The 12,753-nt window shown below is 44.0% G+C and overlaps 2 protein-coding genes across 3 annotated transcripts; one reads left to right on the forward strand and one right to left on the reverse strand.

The window, feature by feature from the left end:
* Positions 1 to 1,382: 1,382 nt before the first annotated feature.
* On the reverse strand, positions 1,383 to 6,792 carry LOC112875445. Of its 2 annotated transcripts, none has more exons than XM_025939300.1 (4): positions 6,029 to 6,792; positions 5,741 to 5,940; positions 2,105 to 2,176; positions 1,383 to 2,017 (listed from the first exon to the last, which is right to left on the reverse strand). In XM_025939300.1, exons 1-4 carry the CDS (start codon positions 6,714 to 6,716, stop codon positions 1,589 to 1,591), a joined length of 1,389 nt encoding a protein of 462 aa, XP_025795085.1. In that variant the 5' UTR covers positions 6,717 to 6,792; the 3' UTR covers positions 1,383 to 1,588. The 2 variants fall into 2 exon arrangements, with proteins under 2 accessions (XP_025795085.1, XP_025795084.1); XM_025939299.1 differs by having other exon boundaries at positions 2,102 to 2,176; positions 6,029 to 6,791.
* A 1,539-nt stretch (positions 6,793 to 8,331) lies between these two features.
* LOC112877494 (formin-like protein 14) lies at positions 8,332 to 12,200 on the forward strand. The gene is made up of 3 exons (XM_025941811.1): positions 8,332 to 9,002; positions 9,877 to 9,929; positions 11,623 to 12,200. Exons 1-3 carry the CDS (start codon positions 8,417 to 8,419, stop codon positions 11,866 to 11,868), a joined length of 885 nt encoding a protein of 294 aa, XP_025797596.1. The 5' UTR covers positions 8,332 to 8,416; the 3' UTR covers positions 11,869 to 12,200.
* Positions 12,201 to 12,753: the final 553 nt, after the last annotated feature.

Here is a 12,753-nt window from a genome sequence, read left to right on the forward strand (position 1 = left end):
ACCGTGTAGCTGGCCGGCCGGCCGGGGGTACCGTGACAGCTGCCCGCTGCCGTGTGGATTGCAGCAGAAAGGGGGTAGAAAACGACCCGGCGTTATGGGCGCGAGAGCGAAGGCCGGGAAGAAATTGCTGGTCAGGTGACGAGAGATGGTGGGTGATCGCGAGGTGTGATCTTTGTGAACCGGCGGACGGGCAGTTTTGCCGTCCTTACTTGTGTGACCACGCATAAACCGTTTCAGAAAAACGCCACGAATCAATGTGCTCTTCGCGCGCACCACATGTTTTGTAGTCGCGTCTTCGAGGACCACGGGAGCCATGGGGCATATGGCTGGGTAGCTGGACTAATAATGTCAGCTGCGAAAGCACAGTGCGAGGCAGGCGGCAGCGAGAAAGGCGGGCGCTTTCCTTGACCCTTTCCTTCCGCTTTGGGTACTCAACTCTCAAGGAAAGGCGATCGCGGATTAGATTACGCTTCGGGGGGTTAAGCGGCGTGCAAAGCGTCCGCCGCGGTCAAGGAAAGGGCTCGCCGCGGGCAGGCATGATTGCCGCCGCATGAAGCGACGTGCAGCGGCTAATCATGGCGGCTCAGCGCTCAGCAGCGCCCCCCGCCCATGATTCTGCGCCCTGCGAAAGCGAGCCGGACAAAATTACCGTGCCCTCGTTCTCAAATTCTCACCCTAGCCTGTACTAGCCTTTCGTGCGTCATCGAAGGCCTAGTAAAACAGGTTAGAAATCTTGTCTTGGTGTTGCGGAAGAAGCGTAACATCAGGGAGATGGGGGGTGGGTGAGAAACGGTCAGGTGATGGGAGCTGGGGGAATCAGCTTCTGAGAAGACAAGGGACTCGGCGTTGGTGGATTCTCTAGGTCAGCTGTCTGATCGGGTCCTACCAAAACGACAGACAGACAGGCGGGCAAGAAAGAGTAGTTTACTGGCACGACCACGCGGAAACGAACTTAAAAATAAATTGCTTTGCTTCGCGTCACGGTCATTGAAAACATAGCCGCAGCTCAACCTACGAGCCGTTACAGGTGACCTGTGCACCAGTGTCACAAACTCACCGGCATTGCAGAGGACAAACCGGGGGAGACCGGAAAGAGTCCGAGCCAACGCCAACGCATCGATAGGACGGAGCGCACAGATTGGATGGCGGCAACAACGCGACAACGTCTATTGTTACCATCCAAGCTTCCGTCTTGCCATCCACCGGTTGGGTCGGCGTTCCAAAACGACAAGCTGCCGATCAGCCAGCAAGGCACCACCTGGAAATGCTTCAAAGATCCCGATAGGAACATTTCAACCTGATGTAACGACAAAATCTGGAGATAACATCGGCATACCTCCAGTAGGCATTGGAGTGACAGAATGAAACGAAATAAGGGCATATTGACACATGAAGACGTAACTCGGAACGAATATGACCTGAAACTACTTTCCCAGAGTATTTCCACATTACCGACCAACCATATGCAGTCATTGGAGTAGCAAAATAACTCACAGATGGGGCCCGAAGGTGACGTAATAGCAGGCTAAGTTAGTTCTATAATAACAAAATGGCTCCCCTCCCTCACTCAAGCAAAACAATCAGCGAGCTAGGCGTTTGCACCCAGCTCAACCCTCCCAGGATTCCCATGGCCGCCTCCCTGCGCGCCTCCACCGTGGTTGTTGTAGTAAGAGTTGCCGCCACCTGAGCGGCCACCGCGGCCTCTGTTGTTGTTGTAGTTCCTTGGCTGGTAGTATCCAGAATCATAGTAGTACCCACCACCACCGCCACGGCCATTTTGATATCCGCCGCCGCCACGACCATTCTGGTACCCGCCGCCTCGGCCTCCACGTCCACCACGGCCATTAGGGTATCCCCTCCTGCCACCACGACCACCACCACGCTGATTCTGGTAAGACCGGCGCTGGACGAACTGTTGGTCCTTTTGTTCTTGATCCTCCAGATCAGCCTCAAACCTCTCCTGCTCTGCTTCAGCTGAAGGGACTTCATCAGGTGGGTTCACCAGAGCATCATCATCCTGAAATTACACAGTTAGTGCAAGCAGGAAACATACAAACCAGAGAGTTATTTGCCAACTCATTAGTTGCTAGAGAAGGACTACCACGTGTTGAGCATCAACAGCAGGAGCCTGATTGTCAGTGTAGATTTCAGTAGCCTGAGATTCTTCCTTCTCATCCTGCAAATAAATACATGCATCAATAAAACTTAAAGATGAAAGGGAGGCTAACAAGACAACACGGCGTAAGCAACTATTTATAATATAAATGTAGGGTGAGCCTAACCACAGGACAGAAGAGATTGCATTTCATAAGAAAAAAGGAACAAAGTCATTTGCAGGACATAAGTAAAAAAATCTTAATAAAATATAAACATGAAAAGATAAGGAATAACTGGACAACACTATTCTCCTCAAAGAAGTCCAGGCCTTACAGCCTAAACATAACATAAAACACCAATCTCTCTTAGCCAGAAATAAATCAGGCAAAAAGATCTGATTAAACAGGAAATCTGCTTCACATTTCCATTACATTCCCTTTTTATTATGTATATCTAAACCGAAAGAACAATGTCTAATAAAAAAAGAATATGCTACAAAAGCCACAACAATATTTCTTTTAGCGTCACAAAAGGCACACAATCTCAAGCTGTCAAGCAAGATAAGACAGATACAGAATTTTGTTTATAATTTACAGAATATATGCATACAGGGAGGTTTGGTTTCTAATATAAGGTACCAATGCTATCTAAATTACAAGATCAGAACTTGCCAAAACATAGATTTTAAATACAACATTTCATGATGCTACTTCAAGTAAAATAAAAATTCTTAACATTTTAAATCAGCATAATTGATAACTAAATTCACACCATACATTTAGTTACTCCCTCCATTTCATAATTTGTCCAAAACCCTCACTATACAAGGAGTCACTGAGAGTCTAGTTCTAAGGAAAAGTAGAAAATAGCAATAATGCCCTTTTAGATGGAATGCTATAATTTACTTACTATTTTTCATTTTTTTGAAAGAAACACTCTTGCTTCTCTCATTCGTCAGATATTCTCAAAATAGCTACTCCCAAGATCTAGTCACAAAATATTCAAAAATTTTGGGAGCATAGTACTAACCACAGGTATAATTTAAAGCCATTTTTCCAATCACGCCGCTGGATCTAATTTGCAGCAAAGAGCAAACCATTACTTTCATTCGCATCGTTTGATTCATGGCCAGTTAGCAACTAAAGAAGTTTTTTATATTCTCACATAGACAAATACACACATTTCACTAAATAATCGTCCAGAAAAAGTACCGTGCATTTCCAGAACAAGGCTTTTACAATGTTGCCAAGTCATCGCTCAGGTGACACTTAGGCATATCTAGCCATAAGGACAAAATTTCCCTAGCTCAGTTCGAAACCTACTTTAAGTTTCTCGTGGGAGGGCATCTACTTTTTGAACAACACATAATTCAAATTGCAGTTCTACTCTGACTTAAGAAAGCTATGTTGAGCGTATAAATGAACAGGCTCAATACTGGAACAAATAACAAGATCAAATGAATAAAATCAGAACTGAAAGATATCCAGCCAGGCTTGATGATGGCTTTGTAAGATAACCTAAGGCAAATAACAGAGTCCTAGGCAGGTAAGTAGTTTTGTGTCCCCATGCGCAAATCATAATCAGAAATAATCAGAAAGTAAATGAATTGGGTTGAACGATAAGGAAAATAAAATTCATGCGCTAAAAGATGCTCTATAAAGAAGTTGCAACTAAAATTGTTCTTCCAAATGTAATGGATGAACCTGTAAACTCCATTTCATGAACAAACTAGTGAGTGCTATTCTCCATACAATTTCCAGTTGGATTATTGGAGCTGTTCGTGGACACTAACCAACATTAATTTTAAAATTGCATGGAATGCTGCTACCTATGAAAATGAACAGTTCCAGCCTTCATTAAATACTTTAACCTATGCCGGATGGGATGCCTAAGGCAACATCAGATACCAACACCAAATAATACAGTTTCATGTCCCAACATAAATTGTTGTGGCCATGGCATATTAACAAATATAATACAAGTCCATAATAGAGATACTCACATAAAAGTTGTAACCTAGGTTCAAAACATTAAACAAATAAGTAATACTGATAATCACATTTTTAGCAAAAAATAATCATCTTTTACAATACTTGGGTGCTGTAGCTATTCTACTGTAAAAGTCCTAGGCAAAATTTAATCATCTTTTACAATACTTGGCTGTTGTAGCTATTTTACAATACAAACAAGCATCCAGGTTCAAGCTTAAATGATAAAATTGACAGGTATCAGCAAGAAAGCTAAAGTCCTAAAACCATTTTGACAATACAATGTAAAAGTCATTAGTTCTGTCATTGGAACTAGACCAATGCAGCACCAATATCTTGAAAGTGTAGTTATACAGCTTGAGTATCTGTTCATGATTCGCAAAAGAAGTGAACTATTCAATGAATCAACTCAGAAACAGATTGCAACAATTAACAATTTCAAAAAGGGACAGCCAGAAAAGTATATCAATGGGGGCCAGCTAGTGAGACCCGCATGTTAAAAGGGGATCAGATGAAGCATTTGAGCTATTTTTATCTACTCATCAGATATGGTTACAAGGTTGAATCGAGTGCTTAAAGGGCGCCATGGCCTCAGCCAGCATCACCTTAGCTCAACCCATAAGTATACACCTAATATTCGACATATGGACTTAGACACAAGTCTATTGCCAAAAGATGTAACCACAATACTAGATTATCAAAAGAAAATAACAGAAACACTAAACATAATATATCATTCAAGGAAAGACTGTATAGTTATACTTAAATTATACTACATCAGTTCCAAACAAACACAGGGGAACTAACACAAATATAGCACACCCAACTTAGCACATAACTGTACCTTCAAACTCGAATGCATCAAGTACGTGTATCTATAACATTAATTTGCCATTACAACATAATAAGCCACTCTACAGCTGTTAACTAGTATTATCACCCTGTTGAACTACCACAGTGTTGTCATGTTAGCAAAACATTGTAAAATACATTAACACTTACACACACAACTTAGTACAAGATTGTAATTTTAGACTCCAATGCATTATTGCCCTGTTGAACTAGTATTTTAATATTAGCTGACGCCATGGAAGATATTACTTGTAGTTCACTAACTAAAAAAAACATTGGCCAATTCTGAAGGCATCTCACTTCCAATTAGCAAAAATCCACTGGTAGGTGGCACCAAGCATATATAACACTAAATTCATTATGATAGAAGACATAGTTATTATCACACAAAGAATTGACAGTACAGGAAAATATATACAAGTGAGACTAAACAAACCATCTTTTGGGTTTCTTCGTGGCAAAACAATAATAAACTATTTTTTTCTGTCAATGTATTGCTATTTCCAAAACGCCAATGCAACATAGTGCTTTGTACAAAGTGCCCAGAAAGGTATCCAAGTCTACCAGTAATATTCCGACAATATAAAACAAGGTAGTATGAATCATCAACAGTAGGTAACTAATCTGAAGTATGGTGCTCGTACCCGAAAGTTAAATCTACAAGCTCAGCCATCAGTAATAATGGCATTGTACACTAGATCAATCATCAATCTACACCAACCAAGATGATGTTAAAGTGACAGCAATCATTTCGCTACATAAAACAAAAGTTGATCAGAGAATTATAACATGCATGATTTTACCTTGTGTCCTTCAACAACCAGGCTCTCCTCTACTGCTTCTGGAGCCTGAGGTGACACAACCATGCTCTCCTGGGCCTGCCCACCTCCAGGTCCATAACTCCCCACTGAAGCAGCCAGATCCTCTGTTGCCCTGATCTCTGTCCGTGCTGTGTAGTAGTCCGATGACATGATCCTTTCCAGCTTTGCCCTCACCCCAGCATCTACAGATGAAGGAAATTGAGATTAAATGCATGACAATAACCTACCACCTTAACCAAATCACAGTGCAAGCCCTATAGAAATACCCACATGTGACGGTGGAGTCAGGGTGGATGGGCTCATCCGCACGGCGGAGCCATAGGCGGGCATGGTGGGCACAAGCCTGGAGGGCATCGCGGTGGGAGACTCCAACCGCAGCAGCAGGGCGCGACGCGGCGAGGGATGCAAGTGTAGAAACAGCATCCAGATCGGCCTCCACGAGCAGGTCCGCCGCATCATCCGTGACGTAATCGTAGGTGATGCAGCAGTTCCGCTCGTGCGTGCGCGCGACCATCGTGGCGACGAAGTCGTGCTGCAGCTTGACGTCGAAGAGGGAGCCGAAGTAGACGAGCGCGAGGAGGTCCTGGATGGACGAATCCGAGTCGGAGGAGGAAGCGGCTGCGGCGGCGGCGGCGGCGGGAGCGGGGGCGGCGGGGGCGGGGCGCGAGGAGAGCTCCTCGGCGACGGCGGAGGCGAGCGGGGCGCGGAGGCGCTCGAGCTCTTCGATGAGGGCGGCGACGACGGGCTTGGAGCGGAGCACCTCCTCCTGCTCGCGGTTGAGCGTCTTGCCGGCGGCAAGCGACTCCTCCATCTGCGTGATGCGGTTGTACTTCTTCCGCAGCGCGCGGAGGCGCTTTGAGACCACGCTGAGCACCGGCCCGTCGGTGGCCTCGGCCGCGGCCGCGGCCGCAGCGGCGGTGGGAGCGGAGGAGGAAGAGGCGGTGGGGGAGGCGGCCATCGCGATAGGCTAGGGTTTTAGGGGGGGCGATTTGGGGGAAGGAATGGGGCTCGGGGGTCGGAGCGGCGAGGGGAAAGCGACGAATGGAGGCGTCGGCGCGTCGGATTTATGGGGCAGGGAAGGAGACGAGACGGTAGGGCAAATCGGGTCATCGGGTGGGCCGGATGGACGCACACGAATCCTAAAGCACTGCCTTTCTTTGCTGTGGGCTGGGGCTGGGCTGGCCATGGGCACGGTTTTGGACTGCCACATAAGCCTTCAACGTGAAGTAATTCAAGTCACTCGAATTTTCATCTTAATAGCTTGTTTACTGTCACCTCTCTTGACATGCGACACACTAAAAAGTGCCATTGTCCGATGGCATTTTACAACGTGCTAGTGCATCGAAATAGGGTATAACTAACCAAATCACACAAATTTAGAGGCAACAAGTATACTGGAGCTACAAAATGGATAGAGATAGGTCTCAAATATAGTTGGAGAAGTTACGATATCATGATACATGATATGAAGAATATTTCACCAATATATAGAATTTATTGGCTATCTTACTCTATCATTGCTAATTGGTACGCCTAATTTATTTCCTTAGCTCTCTAGGATTTCTACCACTACTTCCTTCTTTAGTTCCATATTATGTATTTCTATAAAACTAAAGTTATACATTTGGATATTTTTAATAATTCCTAGAAGGAAACAAATATGTGTAACTATATGAAGTAGGCACTTTTTTTATTTACAAGTACATTGGTTCAGTTAAACAAAATGTAAAACAAAATATGTGCCGCATGTTATCATATACATGAGTTTGATTGAAATCAACAAAAAAAAATAATACACATATTTTATATACCAATCTTTTATAAGCGGAAGTATTGCCATTACTTGACATTACATATCTTAGGTCACCTCATATCCACTGTTTTTTATTGCATCATTCCTTCTAGTTCTAAACGATATATTTTTGCCCCTTAGACTGTCTCCAACGGGAGACTATAGACCGTTCTCTACCCTATATAGAGAGAAGATTCCGTTCTCTATACGCTCCAGCAGCGTTTTCTAAATGGTCCTCTAAAATAGAGAACGCTACAAGTTTCCTCTATATACAGAGATTCTCTCTTCTCTTCTCTATTTTTTCTTTACGTTTTAAACACTAGATTAAATAAAAATAAAATATGTCCATAGTATTTGAGGTATGATAAATACGTACGTATAAAAATTTGGAACAAAATACGTTTCTAATATAGGGTTTAATGTACAGAGAACGAGATTTAGAGAATGTTGTTGGAGAGAAATAAGATATAGAGGAGAGAATCTGTAAATGACGGATATAGAAAACGCGATGGTTGGAGATAGCCTTATACCGGAGTGGAATCCATCACGTATACTTTTTTCCCCTCCCGAAGTCGCAAAACCATCCATCAAGTTTTCATGGAGCCTAGAAAATCTGAATCCGCCTGCTCAAATTTCAGCATATCATTTTCTTTGGCTCGCAGCGGTCGCGATCAATGAACAGGGTACAGGCGTACAGCAATGTTGCCCGTGTAGCCAGCGATGAGACTGACACGGTACCATGAAGGGGTCCTTTTATATTTGGTTGGTTCACCGCCACGAAGAGAAGTCGGCCGTTCCACTCTTCTCCGTCCCCGCGGCGCACTCCTCCAGGCTCCAGTCATCCACTTTCCCCGCGCGCCCTCGCCATGTCGGAGCACCTCGCGCTCCGGAGCTCCGTAGGAAGCCGCAGCTCCGCGCTGCCCTCCCACCACCAGCGCCTCCCGCCCGCGCACGACCCTCTCGCCTCCTTCTGGATCCGCCGCCTCCATCTCACCCCGAACACCCCGCCGCCGCCGCCGCCGCCGCGGCCTCCGCCCCTGCTCCTTCCACGCCGCGCGACGCCGCCTTCTCATCAGGACGCCGTCTCCACCGACGAGTCCCGCACGCCGCCGCCCCCGCCCCCGCCGCGCAGCGCCGGGTTTGGCCCCTTGCGCTGGAGCCCGCGCCCGTTGCGTAGTGCCCCGCAGGCCGGCGCGTGGGACGCAGCCGCTGCAGTCGGGGGTTCTGCCGATGGTACCGTCGGCGCCGGCGGACCACCGATGCTGTCTCCGTTCTTCCGTCTCCCGGCGCCGCCGCCGGTGACGCCGGTCGCGGATTTCGGGGAGGTCGCGCCTGCGAGGCCGCTGATCGGGCTCGGAAGCCACAGAGGCAGCAGCGGGTTTCCTGGGCTGTCGCCGCCGATGGCTGGCGGCGGCGACCCCTGCGCCACCTGGCTGGCGGCCAGAGCTGCAGGTAAGGAATTGATTCCAGACTTCCAGCTCCTTGCACCTCTGTTCCTCGACGCCTACAACTATTTAACTTCAAATTGATAAAGCAAAGTTGCAGTTTCTTCTGTTACTCCTTGTACAAATTTCAGGCAGCAACGTGAATTTGACATACTGATCTGAAACAATTGTGTAAAAAGGTTGATTCATACTGAGAAATATAATTCCTGTTTAACAGCATGGAAGAACCATGGCGCTCACTTTACTGAATCTGAGAAACAACTCCGATCACTTAATTGTCAAGAAGATAAAATAATTTGAGGGATATACCTGTGGCAGGAAAATATGATTTCGATACCTGTAGATACACTTCATTGGCAATTAAAGGACATTTAAATTTTGTTTTAGCACACTTTTTACCATCCCTTTCATCTATACTCTTTCAAACTATCTACTTCAAATCCTTGTCCTTGGTTACTTAGCACCCTGTGGCCTATGAATTTATCAACACAACAACTGGTTGGAATTCCTATGTCTAAGTTAGTGGATTCTTGATGGTGCTACAGAAGCAAGTTTCTTGTGATAATGCTACTGTTTTGTTCTTATGTTCGTTGTTAATATGGCGAGTTAGTGACTAGTGAAAATAATTTATGAACTACATGTATCCATTTCTGTATGGTCCAGCCACCCTTGAGAATGCTTCCACTCTTCTCTAGATAGCTTCACATGCTTGTATAGATATATATATAGAGGTACTAGGTACAAGATAATGTAGATCTTCTAACAACTTCTAACAAGATCCACTCAGAAAGTTGCAGATTATTTTGCACTCCTTTTAGTCCAGTTGGAGCCTCGGAGGCCACTGCAGTGTTGATTTCATGACTAAATTTCTGTTTGTGTAGGTGCTGCATATCCTAACCATGCTTTGGACATGGTTCCCATAAGAACACTTAATGTAAGATTTCAACTTCACGTCTCGCATTGCTTTATGGCATGCATATTTGTGGGTAATGTGGATTTATTCTTTGTACGTTGTTAGGGGGTATTCCCAGAACAAGAAAATAAACCCCAATTTCATTTTTAAACTGAATACATACGAGAATTTGGGGTAATCAGTTTAACATTAATGTGAGAAAGACCTTGGTTGAAACATTCAAGCAAATGTTCTAAGTTCACTAGAAATACCAGACAATGATATTATTTATGGACAGATCATAGTTCATGGCTATTAATAACAAAAACATCAATAGAAAAGCTTCATGGTAAAAAAAAGGAAAATCTCGACCAACCTATAAGGAAAGAGGTGGCATTGTCAATAAGAAGAAATGGGCGCCAAATTTGAGATGAAGAGGAGCTAGGTTCAGTTCCTAAAACTAAAAGCATTTTGAAAGATGCAGCTCGTGAAATTTTGGATGGACATGTCATCATAATAGCTCTTAGACATTTTATCGACATCAAGTCATCTTGTTGCTCAGAGCACTCTTTTTTGCATGGGTATATTTAAGACAAAACCATGAAGATGAACTCATGTTGATCAATGTAGCCAGACGTTTGACTGACACAAGCTAGTTATCTTGTGGCGGGCATCAGTATTTATCTGATGATCAGCAATTTCAAATTTATCAGTATATACCATTTCTGTTCGCATAAATTTTGTAGTTGCATTTTCTGGATAACAAATTTCATAGTGGAAATTGTCAGTAGTTTCTAATAAGTAACAAATTGAGTAGTTAGTATCTACTTTAAGTTCATTTCTGGAGAGCAGGTTAACAAAAACACCTGTAGAGCTGGAATATTGCATAATCTATAACCTTGATTAATTAATGCTCATTAATATTCAAGAATCTCAAATTATCTTGGATGAGCTGCATCAAGGTAGGAATGAAAAACCAGATAAGATCTTACAAGATGATGTGTAATGTTTTATGTTTACAGGAATGGCTTTGAACTTTTGATTAATGACATGGTACCAAAAGATTAATGTGATTTAATTTCAAGTTCTATAGCTTATTAGCCCCTGCCCCCTCCCATTTTCTCAATTGACATCCAGTTGAAGGCGTTGTGTGGGTGTTTGTTGTGGTGGTGTTTTTGTAAGTTTTTTTTTTTCGTTCTTTACCTTCTCTATCAATATATTGACCGGCAGTTTAACCTGCCGGCTTCAGTTCAAAAAAAAAACTTGCCAGTTCCTAGCTAGCGACCAACTAGCAAGAGATTCTATCTTTAGAGGCCTATTCTGTGATGATAACTAAAGCATGCTAGTAACAGGAATAAGGCACATAATTTCCACGTAGTAAAGCAACTACTGTTGATGGTCCCCATATCTTAAAGCAGGTGAAATGAACCATCTTAGTGTAGTTCTGAGCATCACTGTTTCTAAGTATAGGATAATAAAGTGCTATCTGCTGATGATTGTAGAGACATATTGTCATTTCATGATTTGGTTACTAGCTCCCCTTTTCTCATAGGTTCATGATTAGTAGAAGTGTATAACTGGCCTGTTTGTATGGGAAAAGGTCTTTTGGTATCCAACCACCCATGTTGTACTTCTTAGAGTGAGTAGCTGATAAAGAAACCTAGCTTTTAATGAACTAACTGTTGAAATGGCATGTTTCCTTCACAAAATATAAGCCCACGTTTTTTTTTTGCAGGATCTGCATGATAGGCAGCATGGTGTGATTCCAGCACGACCAAATCTTGCAAGGCATGATCCTAGCTCTAGCAGCCAGCATGATGAACCTTTCTCATATTGGAACATGGGGAGGTTTCAGAGGAACACCACGTCATCATTGATCACACCTATCAGTGTTGCGCCTGCCAGTTTTGGCACCAAGAGGAATGCTGATTCAAACAATTTTATCCCTCTGAAGCTCAGGAAACTAAGTAGGGCTAGTTAGAGCTTGATGAAATATCTGAACGATGTTTATTAAATGCATAATTAAGCATTGCAAATATGCTCTATCTGGAACAGCATATAGTAATCCTTCACCACGTAAGAGCAGAGTTGAGAAGGCTGGAGATGGATGCATTTGGTGGCAATCGTGAACATTGTAAATTTGCCCCCAAAGCCTTGCATTTGGTGCCCTTCGAGCCACACTGGCTTGCATGGTTGTACAATTTAGTGTAACATACAGGGAGATATTATGTTCCACGTTTCCTCTATGGCTTGTATATCTCAACAAACACATAATTTTCGTTCCAAGGCATTGTATGTATTTTGTTTGGCCAATGCTTCCTTTTGTGTTTATAGTTGCCATTGCCTCCTTAGCCCTTCTTTTTTTCCCCTGCTGAGGTTTGCTTACGAGTGTTGCAATGCAGTGTACTATCAGCTTGCGAAGTTTAAACCTGCTCCATGAACATGGCTGTCTGGCTGAACTTAAAGCATGAGGCCATCTAATGTCAATTTGTGGGCTGCAATTTGGAAGGCCAGACTTTTCCTTTTGGCTGGTTGGAGGTTTGCCCGGCCACAAATCATTGCTGAAAGGTTGGCGATCTGTTTGGCTACAAATCGTTATGCTTGAGCTGCCTCGGTCACTATCTGACCAGAAATTTCCGACCAGACAAGAACGATCACCCATGTCCTCTGCTTTCACTCGACAGCTCGGCTGTTCCTATGTACTATGTTGTCCGTGAATTCGCTGTCAATCTTTGCATAAGAATCTTATCCATGTTCTGCGTCCAAGTTTCTGGCTCATGTCCATGTCAACACTTGTACTATATCCGCCTCCGAATTTCTGAATAGTGCTCCTTTCCAGTAGCGGTTGCGTGATGTTCTACGGTAT

This window comes from Panicum hallii, chromosome 9, assembly GCF_002211085.1.
Source record: "Panicum hallii strain FIL2 chromosome 9, PHallii_v3.1, whole genome shotgun sequence".
NCBI lineage: Eukaryota > Viridiplantae > Streptophyta > Magnoliopsida > Poales > Poaceae > Panicum > Panicum hallii.